This window comes from Vitis vinifera, chromosome 9 (assembly GCF_030704535.1).
Source record: "Vitis vinifera cultivar Pinot Noir 40024 chromosome 9, ASM3070453v1".
NCBI classification, from domain to species: domain Eukaryota; kingdom Viridiplantae; phylum Streptophyta; class Magnoliopsida; order Vitales; family Vitaceae; genus Vitis; species Vitis vinifera.
The window spans coordinates 19,752,961-19,775,783 of record NC_081813.1 but is presented as its reverse complement, the minus strand read 5'-3'; the positions used below and the strand labels follow the sequence as shown (position 1 = coordinate 19,775,783).

At 35.8% G+C, this 22,823-nt stretch overlaps 1 protein-coding gene across 1 annotated transcript; it reads right to left on the bottom strand.

The window, feature by feature from the left end:
• Positions 1-188: 188 nt before the first annotated feature.
• LOC100267246 (ubiquitin receptor RAD23b) lies at positions 189-21,780 on the bottom strand. Its single transcript, XM_010656830.3, has 13 exons — positions 21,602-21,780; positions 20,132-20,293; positions 16,240-16,278; positions 15,986-16,146; positions 15,850-15,891; positions 8,641-8,818; positions 8,395-8,562; positions 8,250-8,315; positions 7,527-7,574; positions 7,332-7,441; positions 3,390-3,468; positions 3,175-3,294; positions 189-786 (listed from the first exon to the last, which is right to left on the bottom strand). The coding sequence occupies exons 1-12, from the start codon at positions 21,665-21,667 to the stop codon at positions 3,178-3,180; spliced, it is 1,236 nt and encodes a 411-aa protein (XP_010655132.1). The 5' UTR covers positions 21,668-21,780; the 3' UTR covers positions 189-786; positions 3,175-3,177.
• Positions 21,781-22,823: the final 1,043 nt, after the last annotated feature.

Here is a 22,823-nt window from a genome sequence, read left to right as displayed (position 1 = left end):
AGCACTTCATTGAGAACTAATCCACAAAAGAAAGCAGCAAAGTTGGTCACAAACTACTTGAAAGAACAAATGTTCATAAAATTCAAGCAAACCTCAATCTACTGGTTAATATAAGAAAATGTTCCACACCAACCAAAAATGATAAAACTGAATCAAAAAACCCTATAAAGAAAAACCCTACAAATAGGTTAAAATAAAAAAGACAAGCTTATAACATTGAAGGAAACAACGGTGTTTCGCCAAATCCTCAAACCATACTGTCCAATATAAACTGCCAGACAATGTCAGTTTGGCCTATGGCAGTCATCAATGGTCCTTGCAATACATTAGAAATTTTATGCAGTTAAACGGCTATTCCTGCCATCTACATGAGATATGGTTTACTGACATATCACTTAGATCATGAATCCAATGTGTAAAAAAACATCTCAAAAACAAAAACAAAAACAAAAGGTAGAAGCATATAGCTGAAAGTTCAGTTAATTTATATATATCCTTGCACCATTCCGTATGCCTGAATTGAGGGGGGGGAAAAAGCAAAGAATCATCACCAATCAAATGCATTGCAGAGTCCGCAAGCAGCATTTAACCAATACTTTCTTGGAGAATTTGAACACTCGCGCTCATGGGCAAACAATGGGAACCTACTGAAACACCACCCGATCAACAAGGGTGAAAACCACATACTAGAAGATGAACAAACAGTTCCTTTGAATTTCCAACAGTGAGGTGTAACTTTCGGGATAACTCACAAAGAACGTCAATGATGATATCAATCAAGGATACCTGAAATCAAGCAAGAAAACAACGTGTATACTACAAAATTATAATGTGAAAAAAGGAGAAGAGAAATGGGAAAGAAAAAGCAGACTACTCTAGTTGATGGAAAACAAAAACATCAAAACCTTAGATGTCTCAGTAAATAAGATTTATCCCTGCTTTCAAACGGAAAAATATTGGCACCAAAATGCTATATGCATGCCTTGCAATTAAAAGTGAAAGACAAAAAAATTGACCCCACATACCAAAAACAAGCATGATTTTTTTTTTTTTAATTATTATTATTATTATATTAAAACAGCCAAAAGAAAAAATAAAAAAGAAAAGAAAATTCTGGGATTTTAGTACCTTTAGGCCATCTGGTAATTAACAAAAATACCAGTCAGGAAATGGGACAAACACTGGCAAAACAATTCTATAATGATGACTGATGAAAACACTTGTACCAAACAGGGTTCCCTATAGAGAGGATGACGATATATTTAACCAATGTTGTTTTAACTCAGGAGTGGGTGTTGAATGTGGGTATATATCTAGGAGTCAAGATTCTTTTTAACTCCAAAATTGAGGATAACAGAATCCATAATTTGGATATGGGTATGGGGATATGGCATAATAAAAGGGGAAAAAACTAAACAGCAATCAATTGAAAGTAAAGATATCTTTGATAAGAAGATCCTATTTCTTTTCTCTTGTCTTATATCTTTTCTTTCTTATCCCTAAATATTCTTAGTAATTGTTGACTTCTTGCCAATTGATTCTGAGTAGCTGTGTAAAGATCAGAAGTGAATTGTGCAAAGGCTTCTAATTCTTGCCCTTCTTCAACCTTCCTGCCCAGCCTAAGAGCGGTCAACTAATGCATTCCACTTATTGAACAGGCTTCTATGGTCAGTCCATGACCCCCAGATGCCAAAGGTGTCCTTTAAGTGATCTTGAAGAGCGACATGTACTAAATGTCCGGTCTATGACAAGACATACTCGTGTTTCGCCCTGCATTGAATGTCGGGCCATTCGGTGAAGATAAAAGTACATCAAACCCATATGAAATTTTACCATGAGTAGATTGTATCCATTGAGTAAATATAGGCTCAATCAAGATTTGTTTCTCTAGAGTACCAAAAGAAAGCATGACATTGTTACGAACATATAGTCCAGGAAGATACAGAATCGATATGCTTAACATCTCCCCTCAAACTGGCCCACCTGAAATTCCTTCTAGAGCCTACTGAAATTTTTTTATAGATTCCGTTTAACAATTCAAACTAAACAATGAGATAACGAATCTCCTTTTTCCATTGGATTGTGACCCCCAGGTGGTTTAGTTATGGGCAAACGACGAGAATTGAACCCGTGCATGGGAAACAAGAGATCCAAGAATCAGGATCCTAATGCATATAAATACAAATGGTCCAATGGGAGCATCGAATCACGCTCTATGGGACTTGAACCTACGAAATTGGTTTTGGAGACCCACATTTTACTAAACTAAACAAGCTTACCTCCGATTGCAAATCCCAAATTTATCTATGAAGAGCGAAGTTTGAAGATAAGTTTTGTATTCTATAAATATTTCGACCAATTCCCGAAATACCTTTATGGATATTCCTCAATGTCCCTGCTATTCATGTATTCTATCATTTTTCAATGTAATAAATATGCAAAGGAAGTTGAAAGGAAAAAAAGAACAAACAAACAAACAGCCATATCTGAAGCAAAGTACCAATATCTGACATGAATCCAGCATCCAGACCATGTCATGTTGTGTCAATATGGGTACACTAGGCGAAGTCGGGAGTTTACATAATCATAGGATTTACCACAAGTTTTTAGGAAGCATACTTTATGCATAACAAAGAGTAACAGGTAGCAGACACTTCTCATGTTTTTTTTTTCAAATGGGGGCAATTGAGTGTTTTCTTCCTTGAACTACAAAAAGAATTTTTTTCAGTAGATGGAAAAAATAATTTAACCATAGCTTTCTCTCAACATTTTACAATCTGCTACATTGGGACAAATTCTGAGGTTCAGACTGAACCAAGTAGCAATTCAATAAGTACACTTCTGAACTCATAGCCACTGGCTAATATATTCGAATTTTCAATATCGGCTCCAAGGATCATTTATTCAACCTTCAAATATGTATACACTGATTAGCAGTCTCTGTATGATACACTAACAAGGCACTATGGTTATTTGCACTCATCAATATGTGTACATTGTGAATAGATGGCTTTACCAATTAGCATTTTAATGAGAAACACCATTGGATGGCAATGGGTCAAACTAAAGGAAATAAATTCTGTTTTTCAACAGAAACAAGATACTTGAAGGACAAATTCAACCATGAAACCATGAACCAAAACAAACTAAAACGAATGTAGAGGTGAAGCATACCATTCAGTCCTCATAATCACCAGCATTCTCCAACAGATAGTTGACTGCCAATTCTTCATTTCGATCACAAGCTAAGAATGCCTCAATGACAAGAGCTCTGTCAAATCCCATTGCCTCAAGCTGGGGAGGGGAATTGATTATGATTAGGAAAATTTATAAAATGAACTTAAAAGCAAAAAAGAGAGGGACAGTATCAAGGAGGAAGGAGTCTACACCCGCTCAATAGCCTCCTGCTCTGCTGGAGTAACATTGATAGCATGGGGCAACTCTTGCTCAGGCTGATCAAATATATCCCTGGAAGTAGATCACAATCAGAAGGCAGAACTGCACTTTATACATTTATGATGAGGGTTCTGTGCAGATCTTAACCCTCCAATGAAGATAGAACCTTAGCTAACTCAGATGTGAAAGCAATGTAGCGTTAAACATCTTGTGAAAGGAAATAGGAACTTCATCACATGCCAGAAAATATCTAGTAAGTTAACCCACACAATTGATCAGCAGCACAAATGAAGCACACAAAACAAGGAAAAACATATCCAAATCCTCTTGTTCAATCACCACGCTGTAAGGAGCATTCCTCGAGGGAACGGTATTCTGCTTTTAAAATGAAAAATGGCATAATCCAAACTAAAAATTAATAATAAAAACTCCTTAACACATGATGAGGGGACAGCAAGAGGATATGTTGAGACCATCTGGTGAGAAATATAGCTTCATAATACAATCTTTTTCTTTCAGCAAGCAACCACATAAATAATGAAAATAAAATATGAAGAAGAAAATTGGATGAGGAGTCCTCCAAGGAAAACCCAATGATGAAAACTAGTAAAAAGAGAGCAAGACTTAAAGAAACAAAATTCTGCTGATAACCAAATGCCATAAGCACCCAAGCTATCCAAGGTTCAAAATCTCGGCCAAGTCAGATAACCAAGTCAAAAACAACAGAGAAAATAAAAAACCATGAAAATGAAGAAATTTGGAAGGAAAGTTTGGAGTCTCAATCTCGGTCTGCATCTTCATTGTTCAGAGCTAAGCTTTTGTAGGGTATGGCTAATTTATCTCTAGTTTAATGCCTTCAAACCTCTGAGACAATGTGAGAAGTTGTTGTTAAGAGGTGAAATGGGTATTTTCCAAAGAAATGGGTAAGTTGCAAAGAAATGGGTATCATGGAAAGATGACGTGAGAAGTTGTTGACTGCAAGGTGAAACGGGTATTGTGCAGAGAAGATGAAAGGTTATTTGCAGAGAAATGGGTCTATTGCATAGAAATGGGATTTTGGGTGGGGGGGGGGGGGGGGGGGGGAGGAGAGAGAGAGAGAGAGATTTGACCGAAAGGGGTATTTTACAAAGAAATGAGTATGTTGCATAGAAATGGGAGAGTGACGTTTTTGACCAAAATGAGAGGTTTTTCACTAGGTATTTGGGATTATATGAAATAGATAGGATATAAATATTAATATCAAATGTTAACTATTGATTTGACGAATAATATTTTTTCTATATATATATATATTTTTTTTTTTTTGTCTATGTGATTGTATTTATTTTTGTGATAATTTTAACAATTCTTTTAAAAAATTTGGAGTTCTTAAATTAACATATGTTTACATATTTACATATCAATGCTGAGACCATTGAACCTCAGGACCCTCCAATTCAATGATCGATAACACGACTTTGAATCATGAACTGTTGGGGTGCCCAATTGATTAGGGCAAATGACAGGATATGTGGTAGAGGTGCATAGTCTTGGGCTTGATTCCTGCCACTAGTTGAATGCCCTGAATCCTAAGGTTTAGGTCCCCATAGAGAATTCAAAAGGCTCATTTATGGAAGGTTCCTCAGTTATTAAAAAAAATAAATAAATAAATAAATAAAAAAGAACCCAAGTCTATCTTGGAAATCTCAAATGCTCTCTCTTTCCAAATGATAACAACTCTTTTAGAATTACACATAAAACCCCAAAGGTGAATTATATGATTTCTTGGTCATCGAGATTCCTATTAAAGTTAAACATCCAAGACGAGACCCCAAAAAGGGATCATAAAGTTGACAACATGAGTCCTTCAGATATAGCTTGAGTTTGCAGTATGTTTGGTTCACAAAGGGGAGAAGAGAAAAGGAAGAGACAACTTTAAGATCACTCCCTTTCTTTTGTTTGGTCTATCCATAGAGGGAGGGAGAGAGAGAGAGAGGAAAATCTGTAGAGAAACTCTCCAAATCCACCAAAACTAATATCTTTTGGAGAGAAAACTTAAAAGAGTGGATTGGGTACAACACTTCCGCAAAGAGCAAGAGTGCTTCCTAAAAGGCCATGATAGGACCATCATTTCTCATCTTCCATTCTCTCCACTTCTTCTCATAACCAAAATTAATTAAAGGCCTATCTTGCTCTCCTCCATTTTCTCTTCTATAGAACTTAATGAAAGGAACTTTTAATAAAATGATGACACAAGTAATACAAATGTTGATCTCCAATGACTAATCTTGCAAGCTGAATAAGTATTAGTACCTCAAGAAATAGCTTACCAGGGCATTGATAATTTTGTTTTTACCAGAGGGGAAAAAAAAATGAGTTTTGAGACATTATAGTTTCTCATAATGATTTGATAAAACCTTCAATCGAAGCCCAAAGGATTCCCTAAGTAGAACCATTCTATCCTCACCTTTTTTTTTTCTTATTCAATGAAAAATATAAATGTAATGACTAAAATTATCTTTTAAATCATCCACACTAACAATCCATCCTTCTCCTCTAAAGGGAGATGTTAGTAAATAACCAAATATAATATTTAGGCTAAGGGTCAGGTTGGTAATTTTTCTTATATCTCCCCCTCAAGAAGCCCAAATGCAATATACACCCCAAAATAAAGAGCCTTGAATTAATACTAGGAGGGGGGGAGGATTGAACCAAGGTCTTGTACATCACCCTTCCAAGCAATAGTAAAAAAAAAAAGAAAAAATGCATCATATGTATAACATATAATTAATTTTTTTTGATAGGAAGTATAACATATAATTAATTAACTTTTGTGCATATCAAAATCCTAGAAATAACTCAATTGTGTGATGGAGCAATTTAATTTATAGGGCGAAATAATATATATTTTTTCTTCTTTTTTTTTAATAAGATAATATGTATTCTTAATAAGAGAGTACTAACACAAGCTTTGCTCTCTTGGAAAACTCCACAACCATTTACCCAGCCAGAAGGGCTCTAAGGAACATATTGTGTTCTCCCACTCCATATGCATGCCTCGTGAGATCAATAATTTTCCAGTTCTTGGATCCCTTTCAAAACTACAAGCTATACTAACCAGGAAACTAAAGATAGGTAGGGACATGAGGTGATTTTGGCAAGGTAAAATCAGAAAAGGGCAATTCTATCACCCTAAGACAATAAGTCTTTTTCCTCAATCACCTTGAGACAAGAAGGCTTTTTCCCTAATCATCTGGATGTTAAGACACCTTATCCAACCAAAACTTCAGGGGTAAACACACACCCCCCACAACAACACAACCCTACTCCACACAGATACAATAACTTATGCTGCCATCAGCAAGGTTATGAACAACATGGAAAAGGCAGAAATCAATTAAAGATTAAAATATGTCTATATCCCAAAACAATAAAAACAGTTGTTAATTTGTATTATTTTTTTGTATCCATCCCAATGGACAAAGAAGTTTAAGGCCCTGTCTGGCACACCATTTTTAAGGTTAAAAAGCTTTTTGACAGCAAAAGTTATTTTATCCCTTGTTCTATCATATTGAAAAAGTCCTTTTAGGTTAAAGACATTACAACTTAAAAGTACTTTTAATAAAAGTTACAACACAACAGCTTTTAAGTTAAAACCTGAAGAGCTGTGGAAAGTAGTACTTGCTTTTATGTTCATTTTTTATATAGACATCTATAACCTTTAAAAAATATTTAAAAATGACAGTTATCTATTTATTTTTGCTCTTCAAATTATCTGCATTAAAAGTCCGTTTAAAAATTTAGTAACTGAATATTCATAAATCTTGATTAAATAAAATTTTTCTCTACGCAGATCTTTTTAAAAGAATTTAATGAAAAGCCACAACTGTGCCAAACAGGACCTAAATAAGCTTCAAACTTCTAAGTACTAACCAATATGCTTATAAAGCACTCACCCTTCAGAACCTTCAAGAGGTTCATTGATCAACTGAAGAAACTCTGCATGGTGCTCCTGAATTAATCTTAAAAGATGAGGGTTCTGCTTGCCAAGCTCCTGAAGCATGGGCTGTAACAGTAACAGAAGAAGCAGCTTAACACTTGGAAACATTAAAAGAGGCATTGGAAGTCATCCACTGAGAAAATAAACAGACCTGTAAAATTTGCGGGTTTGCTTGTACCATCGCACGCAGTGCTTGAAACTAGAAAGCAACCAAAAAAACAGAAACAAATATATCATACCATTATAAAATCTGATATGCATACAAGAAAATCCAGGTAAGACTAGATAAAATGACACTTTTCTTTTTATTTTTCCCAATGTTTTTTTAATTCATATGCAAAGATTCACTGTATTAACAATGCTAACAAAAGGGTGAACAAAAGCAAACACAGGATATACAAAGGCACCATGAGGCAAAACAAATCGGCCAGATACAATGACATTCGTCTGTAAAATCATTTGTTGGACAATACAGAAAATTCAACAACTACACTGAACTTATAGCTTGCGTGACAAAAAGAAATACAAGCCTATACTATTTTATTTACCATGTATATAAAATTTAAGAGCCTACATGATTTTATCAAAGTTTCCACACTTATTTCCTTTCTTATGATGCACCATCCACCAACATGCATTTATATTCTTACTTTCAACTATGCCAGTAACATTTTACAGGAATGACACAGTCAAGAAAATCTAATCTTATATGCATCATTCTTAGCAGGTTCAGCAGTTCAGATGCAAAGCTTTAACATCATAATCCCTTGAAAATAACTAAAAAAGGTTCTTACTTCAAGGACTGAATGTCATACAAGAATGTAACCAAACTCTGTCTATCAAAAAAATAATAATAATGTAACCAAACTCACACCTGATGGTTGTTTCTGAGAAATTCAAGAGATCCTAGTCCACCACCAGCAGCACCAGAAAGCGTTTCCTGCAGACATAGTGGTTCAAAGAAAAGTAAGAGACACTTCAAGGGAGAGAGGAAGAACACACAAAACCACGAGCTTGACCTGAGGAAACATATTAAGGGGAGAAGAATTAGGAACTCCAGAGGCAGGTGCAGCAGGTGCTGCACCTGACCCTGCAACCGCTGCAGTTGATGAATTAATACCACCAGTTTCTTGATCTGCAGGGAAATGAGCCACTGGAACAGCAACTTCTGCTGCTTCTGGAATCCCCTGAATTTAGAAGGAATGTCATCAATAACCAAATGACAACAAAAATTGGAGTGGAACATTAGAGGAGTTTGAAAGTACTGAATATAAATAATCCACAGCTCGCTCTGGATTGTTGTAAGCTGCACGAAGTGCACGGGTAACAGTTTCCTTGTCCCAGGTTCCACCGCCTATATCCATTATTTGTTGAATAGTTTGCTCAAGATGATTAGCAGAAACTATATTTGAAGCAGCTTGACCATAGGTATCAGCAAGCACACTGCAATAAAGATACAAAACCAAATTTGAATTTTATTTTAAACTAAAAACAAAGAAAAATATCAAACAATTTCTATAAAGCCTCACATTGTTAGTGCACATAAAATTGAACAAGTAATCATATAGTAACAAAACTGATGCTGGCCCCCAGAAGGTGGACATAGATTCCAATATCAGCAATAGCTAAATTTTTTTCTTTTTTTGATAGGTGAAAAAGAATGCATCAAAAAGCACCAAAAAGAGTGCATCAAAGTACACAAGACGTATACAACGGCCACCAAAAGATGGCCAAAAAAAGTGGAAACGAAAACAAAAAGCAACTCCGTCAGTGAGGACCCAACCAATCAATAAAGTCATACAAGGACATTGGGCCTTCAACTATGTACAACTTAGGCTCCAAGAAAACAAGTTAAAAGGAACAAGCTTTTTAGACTTTGGATAGAGCGCTACTCATTTTTGAACAAACTTCTATTTCTCTCCTTCCAAATTGTCCTAAAAAGACGCAAAGGAGCTGCTCCTCACACTTTTTTCCGTTTCCTTCCAACAAAGGACCCATGTCAACCTAGCAGGGTCTCTCATACCAAAGAAGATATCACCCAAGATACTCCAAAGAGAGAGAACAAAAGCTGCCACAACCACCTTGTCATACCACAATGTAGTAGAATATGGTTGATTTAACTCCTCCTAAACATGACAAAGGAAGCATTGTTAACCAAGGGCCACCCTCTCTTTTGAAATTGATCTAAAGTTTGAGCTTTACCCCATGAAGCCCCCCAAGCAAAGAAACTCACCTTAGGAGGAACCCAAATGTTCTAGACAATAGCTTCTAAGAAAAGGGTTGAACTCCCAAGCTCTGAGCAAGTATTAAGGGACTTCACAAACAAAGAAACACTTAGTCTCCAACCATATCACCTTATCTTCACCTCCACCATTCACCCCCCTATCTTGAAGCCTTAAAAGAAAAGGCCCCACACTCTCAATCTCCCAATCGTTTATACACCTAGAGAAACTAGGAGTCCAACAACCACAAACATTAAATTGATTCCATAGATCCACGACCCACTCCTCCTCTGAACTAGCCAAGGCAAATAAGGAGGGGAAAGAAACACACAATGGCTCATTACCACACCCCACTTATCCTTCCAAAACTTTACCCTCCTACCACTGCCCATAGAAAAAGAGACTCTACCGTTAACAATCACCCACTATTTCCTAATGATTTTCCAAAACCCAACCCCATACCTATCACTAACTTCCTTAGAACAGCACTCTCCTTCAACTTCCCTATATTTTCCCCTCATAACTTGTTTCCAAAATGTCTCCCTTTCTATTCAATTTCACTAAATAAGGCTTTCTCTCTAAATTCCCTTCACCTTAAAGGAAGACCCTTTGAATCTTTCCCAACCTCACCCTCACTTTTCTTGGCATCTAGAATAATGACATTCAATAGATAAACAATCTAGATAAAGTGCTTTGAAATGGTGTGAACCTCCCCCTTTGGAAATATATTGTCTTTTCATTATTGTCAATCTTTGGCAAAACCTCTCTTCCACCCCATCCCAAACTACCAAAGAATTGGAAGGGGCACACCAAGAGTAACCCAAATAAGTGGTCAAAAGATCCCCCACCTCACACCCTAGAACAAAAGCCAGACCTTCCAACTTTTCCACCCTCCCAATTGGTAGGACCTCACTCTAGCTTAGGTTAATTTTCAAGTTCAAAACGACCTCAAACCACATAACTAACCAACTTAAATAGGTCATTCGAGCTTGGGTGGCCCCACAAAAAATCAAAGTATCATCAGCAAACAAAAAATGAAAAACCTTCATTCTCTCACCATCTTTGCCATTTACCTTGAAGCCAAATAGATAACCACCCTCCCTAACCCTCCTAAGGAGGCAACTAAATGCTTCTATGGCTAACAGAAACAAATATAGCAATAGTCGGTCCCCATGCCTCAGATCTCTAAAGCTTTAAAAAAATATAAAGGGAGTGTCATTCACCAAAACTAAGAAACTTGTTGAAATGCACCATCTAATCCAATTGATCCACTTCTACCCAAACTCCATTTTGTCCAAAACCAAAAGCAATTTCTAATTTGCATGATCATAACCCTTCTTGATTTCCAGCTTACACAACACCCCCAATTGTTGCTTCTCAACATTGAATCAATAGCTTCATTGGCTATAAGCACATCTAGAATTTGTCTTTCCTCTACAAAAGCATTTTGGCTCTTGGAAACCACTTTGCATTATAATGTTAAAAAAATCTTTACATTTAAATAACTTTAAATTACCCAAATGAAAATGAAAACAAAAAAGAAAAAGAAAAAGAAATATGCACTTGTAGTATAAAAAATAGTTATAAATTTAATTTATCATTAATTACTTAAAATTGTTATTATTCATAAATGATGTTTATTTTTCAAAATATTATCAAACACAATTTTAATCAAAAAAAATTACAATTTATAATATCATAAATATTATTTTTATTTTTTTATAGGTAAATAAGAAGAATATATTAAAAGCGCTTGCAAAATAGTGCATCAAAGTACACACAAAGTATACAAAAAGGCCACAAGGCAAGCAAGACAAAAAAGTGAGGCAAAAACCTACCACCCTTTACAAGAAGCCTAGGCCCCCTTGAATCCATCCCCCACCCAAAACCCTCTAACAATACAAAAAACAAAACAACCACCTCACAAGATGGGTGTTGAGTTCCCAGTGCTCCTTGCCTTTCCCCTGATAGTACACGAAGTACTATCGTAATTAACCGAACATTCAAGTTTGTAATTCCCCCTCAAAACAAGATGCTAAGAGGTGCTTCCTTCTTCCACTTGAGACCTTAACCCCGCACCCTTTTCTTGCCTCCAATTTCTTCATAAGGCAGTTGATCTCCTTCTCAAACTCCACAACTGGCATCCCCACATAGTTGCTAAAATTTACCAACTTACTAGGAAGGTTAACAAGATCCTCTCCCTCCAAAACACAAGCAAGCTCCAGTGCCTTAGTGATTTCCAGCTCCCCAGTCCTAATTACCAACTCCTTACGCAAAGGATCCTTCAAATCACTTCCCGAAATCTCCAATAGACTACCATCCTAAAGCAACATCCTAAACAGCCCACTCCCATACTCCATAAGCCCCAAGTTAGAGAGAGGAGAAAACATATTAGCCTCTGTTATGAGGGCTTTGTCAGTGAGCGCCACACGAGACCACTCCGACCCTAATACCGACAACAGAGTTTGCCCCTCCATCGCATCTCTGGCACAACTCCTCTACGCCGTCTCAAGGAAATCAATAGAAGAACCACCCCCATCGAAAAGCTCTAGTGAACCCTTTGTTCCCTTAACCATGTCTAGAGAAACACAACCCCCCTTAAGGCCTCCACCCCTACCATTCCTCTTCCTAGGTCTAGCCCACTTTTAACATTCCCCCCACTTTAAAACCTATAGCCTTATGGGCCGCCAAAGTAAAAGGCCCATTAAGGCCATTGAATTGAGAAGCCATGAGACCTTTTAGCTCCTCATTAGCTTTCAGTTTTATATATATTATATCAAATAAATTAAATAAATTTATTAGCAGAATTATAGATTTATAATATTTTTCCTTTTGATAAGCAAGCAAAAAAATATATCAACATCTATCAAGAAAAGTGCATTAAAGTACATAGCCGTGAACAAGGGTACCAAGGCAAGAACAAAAAGAATACAAGAAAAGTAAGAACAGTAGCCCCTCCCTTAAAATAACTTCAAGCCAATTGACTAAGTCCACCATAGAGATTAAGAAGAACATGTTGATCACTAATGAGGCAATAGATTCCATTTTGAAAAGTAATAGAGGGGCAATACTTTGCAAATTAGACATTGAGAAAGCCTATGATCATGTGGATTGAGCGTTTCTATTAGCGATGTTGGGGAAAATGGGATTTGGAGGAAGGTGGTGTAGTTGGATAAAGTGGTGTTTATCCACTGTTGGATTTTCAGTCTTGGTAAATGGCAACCCAATGGGTTCTAGAGCTCAAGGGGTTTAAGGCAAGGAGACCCCCTCTCGCCTTATTTATTCGTAGTAGTGACAGAGGCCTTTAGCTGTTTGATGAAAAGAGCAATTGCTGGAGGTTTTTTGACGCCTTGTATGGTTCAAGGAAGAAGGGGTGAAGGGGTCCAGATTTCACACTTATTGTTTGCTGATAACACGTTGAATTTCTGTGAGGCTAAAGAGGATCAATTGACACATTTGTGCTGGCTGTTAATGTGGTTTGAGGCTTTTTCAGGGTTAAAGGCGAATTTGGAAAAAAGTGAACTAATCCCAGTTGGTAGAGTTGAAAATATGGAAGAATTGGCTGATGATTTCGGCTATAAAGTGGGAAATTTGCCCTCCACCTATCTAGGAATGCCTTTGGGTGCTCCTTTTAAATCTGTTGGTGTATGGGATGGTATAGAGGAAAGATTCCGAAAGAGATTGGCTATGTGGAAGCGGCAATACATCTCAAAAGGGGGGAAGATTACCTTAATTCGGAGTACTCTGTCCAACCAACCAATCTATTTCATGTCCATCTTCCAGTTACCTAAGGCAATTAGGATGAGATTGAAAAAGATATAAAGGGATTTTTTGTGGGGAGGTGGGGCTCTTGAGCGAAAACCTCACTTAGTAAGTTGGTCGATTGTGTGTGAAGACAAAAGTAAAGGCGGTTTGGGGGTTAAGAACCTTGGTTTGTTCAATAAGGCTCTCCTTGGCAAGTGGGCATGGCGCTTTGCAAACGAAAAAAAGGCCCTTTGGAATCAAGTGATTAGAAGGAAGTACGGGGAGGAAAGAGGGTGGAGATCTGGTGAGACTAGGGAGGCCTATGGAGTTGGTTTGTGGAAAGCTATAAATAAGGTGGGACAGCTTGTGACCCCTTTTTTTAGCTTTGAGGTGGGGGATGGCAAGAATGTGAGTTTTTGGAAAGATAAGTGGTGTGGAATTAGCCCTTTATGCGAGGCTTTCCCTTCATTATTTACTATTGCAATGTCTAAAGAGGCTTGAGTAAATGAAGTTTGGACAGCCGAGGGGGAAAGGAGGGGAAGTTAGACCCCTACTTTTAATAGGTCGTTTAATGATTGGGAGATGGAAGAAGTGGGAAGGTTACTTTGTTGCTTGGATGGGAAGAAGGTGAGGGCAGATGAGGAGGATAGGGTGAGATGGGTGGAATCAAAGGATGGGGTATTTTCAGTAAAATCCTTGTATAGGGCATTGCAGCCGGTGTCTTCAGCTTCTTTCCCTTCAAAGAGTATTTGGATGTCCTATGCTCAGCCCAAGATAAGCTTCTTCGCATGGGAGGCTTCGTGGGGTAGAGTTTTAACCTTGAACCATTTGCAAACGAGGGGTTGGGCTTTGGCAAATAGGTGTTTTCTATGCCAAAAGTGTGGGGAGTCGATTGACCACCTCCTCCTTCATTGTGAAAGAACGAGGGAGGTGTTGCTCCTCTCTTTTTTTGGAGTTTCTTGGGTTTTTCCGCTTTTGGTTAAGGAAACTCTCATAAGTTGGAGAGGCTCTTTTGTGGGCAAGAAGAGGAAGGTGGCGTGGCTAATGGGACCGTTATGCTTATTTTGGGTTATTTGGAAGGCTAGGAATTCTATTGCTTTTGAGGACGGTGTGCTGTCCATCCAAAAGCTGAAAATTTCTTTTGTGTATTTACTTTGATCGGAAACCAAATTGTGGATAAAAGATGGCCCTTCGACCTTAATAGATTTTATAGAATGGGTGTATATGCGTTAAGGGATAGGGTTTTTTGTGCTTTCCTAGTGTCTTAGGTCCTTTTGTAAGGGGGTGAGTTATTTTATACTGTAAATCTTTGAGTCGCTTCTTTAGCACCTCTTTGCTATACATATTATACTTGTTGATCAAAAAAAAAAGAAGAAATATGTTCTTGAAGTATAAAAAATAGTTATATATTTAATTTATCATTACTTAAAATCATTTTTATTCATAGATGATGTTTATTTTTCAAAATATTATTAAAAACAATTTTAATAAATATTAGTTTTCATTTTTATATATATTATATTAAATTAAATACATTTATTAACATAATTACATATTTATAATATTTTTCCTTTTGACAAGCAAGCAAAAAATATATCAACAGTGCCTATCAAGAAAAGTGCATCAAAGTACATGGTCGTGTACAAAGGCACCAAGGCAAGAACAAAAAGAATACGAGAAAAGCAAGAGCAATAACCCCTCTCTTAAAATAACTCCAAGCCATTTGACTAAGTCTATGATAGAGATTGTTCCATAATTTAAGCCCGCCCTCACCCACTCCAAAAGTAAGTAAAAGGAGGAGGATTTTAACACTTAATCCATATTTACAATATAAAATTTTATATGCTTAGAATTTTATATTTGTTACTTCCCTAAGTGAATTTCGAACCTCTTATATATATAATCTTCTCATATACGTATCATGCAATTAATCTCAAAATTACTATATTTTAAAATATATCATGTATTTAAGGGATCATAAATCAATCATAATTTACACAAAATGAAATATATTAAAGTTTATTAAATAGCATGTAACATGCCCTGCTCATAGACATACCTAGTATTAAAGAAAAGGAGGCACTCTAGTCCAAAAAGCATCAAACAAATCATCTCCAACATAGCAGTCTTTCTCACCCCCAAATTTTGGAGGTCAAAGAATGAATATGTCCATTGAAAATCCATATTCCGGTATTCTATGGTTTCACTGAGAAGGAACTGCACTTTTGAGCAACCACACAAGGGTGAAAAGACAAAGGAGAATCAACCAAGCCAAATATTTGGTTTTCTTGGGATGCACATCCACAAAAAAATTTATTGGAATTCTTCAAATTAATAAAAGGTCATCTTCTAGTCTCAATTATCTTCTTAGTTACCAATCACAGGTTAGCTTCCATATATTAGATATATTATAAATCCTTGATTCATCGGTTCATTGTGCATATGCACTCATAAGAAACAATGCTGAGAAAAATAAACACAATGAAAGTTTAAAAATAGAAGCCATACCTATCTGTTGCCACCTCAGATGTAGAAATGCTCCTTGGGGCCCTGCAAGAATAGAGCCCACAAGAAGTAAATTGGAATTATTCAACTTACCCAAATCAATTACATGAACACCTGAAATTCACTAATATTAACTCACTGTGCATTTACAGGAGCTTCAGCTGCAGCAGTAGGATTAGGAGCTGGAGCAGGAGTGGCAATAGGAGCTGGAGCAGGAGTGGCAATAGGAGCTGGAGCAGGAGTGGGAATAGGAGCTGGGGCAGGAGTGGGAATAGCAGCTGGTGCAGGAGTGGATGCAGACTGCACAAAACAAGTACAATAAATGTTATGATTTAAAAGAACAAAAATTAGGCAAAATACTCATTTAAGAGTAATGTAATGCAAGAAGAGTACCTGGGCAGATGAGGTCCCTGTTGCTCCTATGGATTTACTCTGTCAAGACAGAAAGAACCGAAAATTATGATAAAGAAAAAATAGCATGTCAAAGTGGTATTTTATAGAAGCTTCAAGCAGACAATCAAAAAAGATAGAAACAGGGAAAGTCAACCAATCCTTCCAATCCTGGCCAGTGTCAAGTAAAGATATTATTCTTGAAAATAGCCCTTAAGGCCCAGCTCAAATGGCAAGGCGCTGGAGTGGGGATGTGAAAGGTTGCAGGTTCAAGTCCCAATAGGGATCCAAAAAAGAAAATGATACCTAAAAGGAAGATATTATTCTTGAAAATATCAGCCATGTTCACATTAAAAAAATGTGCTAACTTCCATAACTACCATAAGCATGTTGCAGAGAAAGGCCTCAAATCAGTGGCACTTGTACTGAAAAACAGCACCAATCATGAGCATCAACATAATTTCACATCTGCAGCATAAATGGAAATTTGAGCAAGATTTTGAGTTTCCAATCTCATGTAATTTTCAAACTTTGTGAAACCCCCTTCTCAATTTTTTTCTTGGTTGCACAATTTTTGGACAAGGCTTTTGATTCTTCAAAACTAAAATCTTGTAATTTGGCATGTATCTGATAGTCAAACTACACCATATGAATATGAAGTTGATCGAAAAAAATTATGCTTGTGGATTGTAACAAGTAACTAGGTACATTACCAACATCCCCATTTTATCATGAAACAAGTAATTCTTATTTCTATTTTTGGGGGCATTCATGTCATATAGATCCTAAGTTTGGAGTGTCAAAAAGAAACACATTGAGAAGCAACAAACCTGTCTGCAGTGCCCAGTTAATTTGTTGGTTTCCTTTTCTATATTTACAGAGTAATGAAATGAACCTCACTCCTTTCCTTTGAGCTTTTAATACTGTATTTAAATATGTGTTGAGCTTTGAGTGAAAATGGGATTCTGACCAGATAGTTTTCAGTTTCAACCCTGATTTGAGTACTGAGAGCCCCTCAAATCTCAGCTCATTTTCTGCGTCTTGAATCAGGTCTTGCAAACTGATCTTCTGTTCTGCTTCCTTCGATTGCCAAGAAATGTAGCAGAACCATAACTGCCATTGTTGGAGTGCGTGAATAAGAGAGAGGAGGGAGGACAAGGCCACAAGTCTTCCTCTTTTTGTGAATAGTTAAAATTAGGATAATCATGTCCAAGATGGCAAGGACCTGATGCTGCCAATATACTGAAAGAGTGGAGACATTAGGATTGTGTGTATGAGGCACATGCACCCAGAGCCAATGCAAGATCTTTCAAAATCCTGCACTTTTTAATTCTATTGAAATGTTTAGTGTGATTTATAAATTGCTAAAGGAGAGTTTAAGTATAGAATTAGGACTTTTCATATGAATTGAGGGTTTAATATTTGGCTTTTACCTAGAGTACAGCCTAGACCTTTCCAATGGGGACCAGAAAACCTGAAAGGGAACTCCAGCTTACACCTTTTTATGGAGTCTTGTCTTGGGTCAATCAACTCTACTAGGTTTTGTCTTATATTTTCTTGATTGAAACAAAACCTTTCATTAATTTGGCAGCAAACTGTTCTCGATGTAGCACATGGTTCATAGCCAGAGCATGTATTCTCAGGCTGCCAAATAGACCTGAAGGCATCATGTCTTTTCTTATAGTGCAAGTGATTCTTTTCCAACCCTTGTACTTATCATGGTTAGCAAACATCCTGGAAAGCCAAGGTAATGGTCAACTACTAGCTCAAGCACTAGTTATGAGGCTGGGTGGTTCTAAGTTAAATGCGACAATATACATAAATTAAATCTGTTGGAATATTACCACACAAGAAGTTACTAACCACACACCATAAGAATTTTGTCTTCTATATCAATTTTTTTTTTTTTTTTGATAGGAAACAACAAAGAGATATATTGTAACAATTACAATGTGAATTCAATAATAAAAGTCCATTTGCGGAAAAAAAAAAAAAAAAAAACTATTTTTTTAGGAAACATACATATAACCAGTGTCCGAAATGGTGGAAAATATCGGCGAAATTTCACCGATATTTTGTCTATTGGTGGGACCCGACAGGAAATTTGGGACCGAAAGTCGGTCTTGCGATATTTCTCCTTTTTTTCGGGATAATCGCTGAAGTATCGGCTCCTATCAAGATTTTTCCCAATTTTACAGAGAATTTCCCGATTTTATCAGGCTGCTCTCAGTCAAACTGAGCCCTTTTAAATAATTTTCGCTGCTCCGAGGTATTGAACCGAGCCCAAAAGGCTTGGGATGAAGAATAGCAACCACCTGGCTGATTCACCCTTGTTAGATATACACAAGTTATCTTAAAAACCATTATTAAAAAAATATTTTAATAAATAAATTAATTACACATTTTATTTAATTGATTACTAAAAGTATAAAACCATCATTTATATGATAATTAAATATTAAAAATATAAAAAATATAAAAAATCATATAATTTTGAATGTTTTTATTTTAAAAAATTAAAAATATAAATTTATTCAAAATGTGCTAAAATATAAAAAAAATAATAATAATGAAGTTCTAATATTTTATATATAAATTAAAATTAATTTGTTAAGATAAACTATTAATATAATTTTTAATTATTTAAATAAATTAATGTTAATAGAAAAAATTGTCACCATAGATTTGTAATAAAAATTTCGAAATTAAATTTTAAATAAAATATTTCATATAAATTAATTTAATTTTTTTCATTTAAAATGTAATAAAAACATGTTTTAATAAAAGTATTTTTAAATTTTTAAAATAAATAAATATAAATATATTAAAGGAATTTAAGCTAATTTTTTTATTAAAAAAAATTGATAAATATTATCTTTAATCATACTTGTATCAATTACACTTAGAAAATAACTTTAATATATGTATTCTTACTTAATTTATCATTTTTTTAAAGTTTTCTAAGCATTTTCATGAATTTTGAATCATTTATGTTCAATTGATATTTTTGTCAAAATCTCCACTGATACTTCCGATATATCCGTAAAATCCAAGTATAAAATCATCTTGCCAATAAACACACAAGGAGTAAGAAAATGAAAATAATTAAGCAGCCATTGAAGGCTAGGAAGACCCTCCAAAAGATAGTTGTGCTGCAATGACAAGTCACAAATGAAAGGAAAGGACAAAACACAAATCTAAAGTGGCCAAAACTTTATCAGCTTGTGCAGAGAGAGAACATCTTTAGAATGAGACTGGCAACTGCAGTGGCAGTGGCAGAGCCAGGAAAGCAGTCAAGGTAGGTGGGGGGCACAAAGTTAAGATATTTATGTTGGGGGGCAAAACATGGTAAAATTGTGATGTTTAGACAAATGGAGAGCTTGTTTACCATTATACTTGCAGTCAAGGGATCAAGCCCTCCCTTTTGATTTTATTTTATCAGAGAGAGGGGGAGAGGGGGGGCATGCGTCTCTCCCAAACCCAAGCTAGCTTCGCGCCTACTGACAAGGTTTCAAACATCTCTTTTTCTAACTCAATTCCCCAATGAAATTTAATTAATTCATGAAAATGTATCATTAATTATGGAATTGTAAAGCTAGAGCATCTTTCAAGTCATAACAGGGTTTGAAAGTTCAAATTTTGTAAACATTTCCCAAAAGTAATGAGAATGAGCGCAATTTACACAAGTTTTCAGAAGTTTAAAACCAGAAATTCTGGTAAAAGCCATTAGTGAAACAAGGACATGCAAACAATTAATAACAAAAGCAATATGCTATGCATTACCAAAGTTAGCATATGATACCTAAACATTAAATTTATTATACAACTATGCAAGTGCAGCACCAACAGTTGTTAAAAAGCCCAAAGATAGAAAGAAAAAAAAAAAAAAACCTACCTTGCTAAGCATGACCACTAGAAAACCATCTTCTGTAACTTTGTTCTCCACCAGTGTAGTTTCATCTTTCAAGACCTTTCCATTATGAATCAATAATTGTTGCCCACACGGATAGTTGTCTTTTCCTTGTACATCTTCAATGTTTTTCTTTACCGCCATAACCTTCAATTAAACAAGCAATTACCAAGGTTTTCATTAAGTCATGTGGTGTTTGCAACACACTCAGGCAAATATATTTCATGGGAACACAGATGAACAGAGTAAATAGAATTGGAATGAAATATGGAATACAAATACAACGTCATACTCAATTCCAGCTCCTATAATTATTAGCTAGAAACCACTTACAAGAAAAAGAAAAGGAAAAAAAACCCAAGCCCATTCAAAAAAATTGTTAGCAAGTTGCAGTTGGTAAGTTTTTGCTCTGGCAAAGTTAAATTACAAGTCAATCAAGAAAATCAAGTTGGATTAGCCCAATTAATTCTTTTTTGTCCTGGATTCCGCTTTGGTGTTAAATTTATTGATCACAATCAAACAGAAGCATGGTAATAAGAGCTTGAAGCTTGAACAGAGGGAATAGGACAAAATTTAAGTACAGCCCAGACGGTAAATCTCCTTAAAAACTAAAAACTCTCAGAGCATTTATAAATGATCTTCTAGACTTTGTTAAAAAAACACTCTCAAAACAATTGTTTATTTTCCAATCAAAATTGAACAATAAGACCATGTCAAGCCAATTTTCTTCATGAGAACATGGATTTTTGTATTGGGAAACCTAGCAATGGTTTCAAGTGGAGCTGGAGCTCGTCAGATATCTTAACAAGAAACTTCCTCTCGAAATTAGGTTCAGTCTTCAGTTCTCAAAAGAGAGTTTTCATCCCCAAAAGAAGGCTACTTCTTCAAACTAGCAACAATGGTCAACAATATAGTCTTTCCAAACAAATAAATAGGCAAAACCAGACCATTTCTTGACAAGTTCTGAAGAAACAAGTGACGGAAATGCCACAAACATTTTCATTGCTTTTCATTTATTTCAACCACTCTTCGGCTACAAGGGAAAACTCAGGAAAATTCAAACCCCAAAATCCGGGGAGAAAACTCAAGAAAATTGGAAACCCAAAAACCAGACCATTTATTGATAAAAGTATAAGGGTGCAAAAAAAAAAACATTCTTGCCACCATTTTCATTTCTTTTCTTTGGAGACCGAGAAAACTCAGGAAAATTCAATACTCAAAAAACCGAACCATTTCTTGACATGTCCCAATAAAAGAAAATTTAAAAAAAAAAACAAAAAAACAAAAAAAAAAAAACAGTTCCTACGTGAACCCATTCGCTCCACCATTCTCATTCCTCTTATGTCCTTCCAAACAACACGCCCCATGACATCCAAAGCCCAACCAGCATCCGTTTGGATGCTGAGAAAAACCAGAAAAATGTATTTAAAAAAAAAGGGGGGAGAAGAGAGTGACCGTATCGGAGGGCTGAACCCTAATCTCAAAATGGCTTCCCTTCAAGGTCTTGACAGTGAGCTTCATGGCAGGAGCTGAGGAGCAGAAGGAAAAACTGGGAAAATGAAAACCCTAGAAAAGCTTCCACACAGATCCAGAGAGAAATCAAACCCAAATAAAGTTTATGTTGCTCTTGCAGAGGGGAGGGGTTCAATTGTTTATATTTAGCTTCATACACGTGCATGGCACGTGACCCACAAAATCAATTAATAAATGAAAATCCAGAAATGTAATTTTGTTTTTCTTTTTCTTTTTCTTTTTTTAATTTTAGGACCGTTTGGGAGGTTATTGTTTTTCAAAATAAAAAATAATTCGTTTTTTTCAATTAGTTTTTAAGAACTATTTTAAAAAATAATTATACAAAAAATATTACTAGTAAAAATTATTTTTAAAATATATTTAAACATATAAAAAGCATATTAAAAACATTTCAGATTTTCAAATAATCATTTAACAAAAAAAAATTATTTTTATTTTCCTTTAAAGAAATAATTAAAATAATTTAAAAGAAAAGGGAATTTAATCAAAGGCGAGTGCTTGGTAGTCAATCATTAACAATAATTTAATTACCTATTAATATTGTACCAAAACAAATAAATATAAAGTGAGAAGTAAAAGAAATTTAAAATATTAATAGGAATGACAATTTCGCGGGTTTTTCGGATCACCCGCCCCGATCCGCCCCGGTTAGGGTGGGTATCAGAGTACAGTAATCGGGGATGGGACGGGTTTGGGCTTAATTTTTAAACCCCGAATCAGGTTTAGGGCGGGTTCGAGTTCCTCTACTTCCTCTCTCCTCCTTACTATTACTCTTCTTCAACACGAAAATCTCTCTTCTCACCGTTCTCAGACGCCTAGCTTTCGGATTGATTTTCCCTACTCAAAAATTTTCCATCTCAGCTTTTGAACCGTTAGGGAAGAGAGGAGATAGGGCTCACAGCTTGTGGAGAAGACAACCCCTCTAGCTTCATTTTCTGCCTTCTTGAAACACGAAGAAAACGAAGTCGAAGCTTACCAAGAGTACCAAAATCCGAGGTCTAAAGGCTTTGGTTTTGTTTGGATTTCTTGTTTGCAGGTAAAAACAACCCTAAATTTCTAGGTTTTATTTGCTCGAATTTCCTCTTTCTTGTTCTTGCCTGAAATCTCTATGTAATTGGTTATTGTCAAAGCCAAACCGATTTGA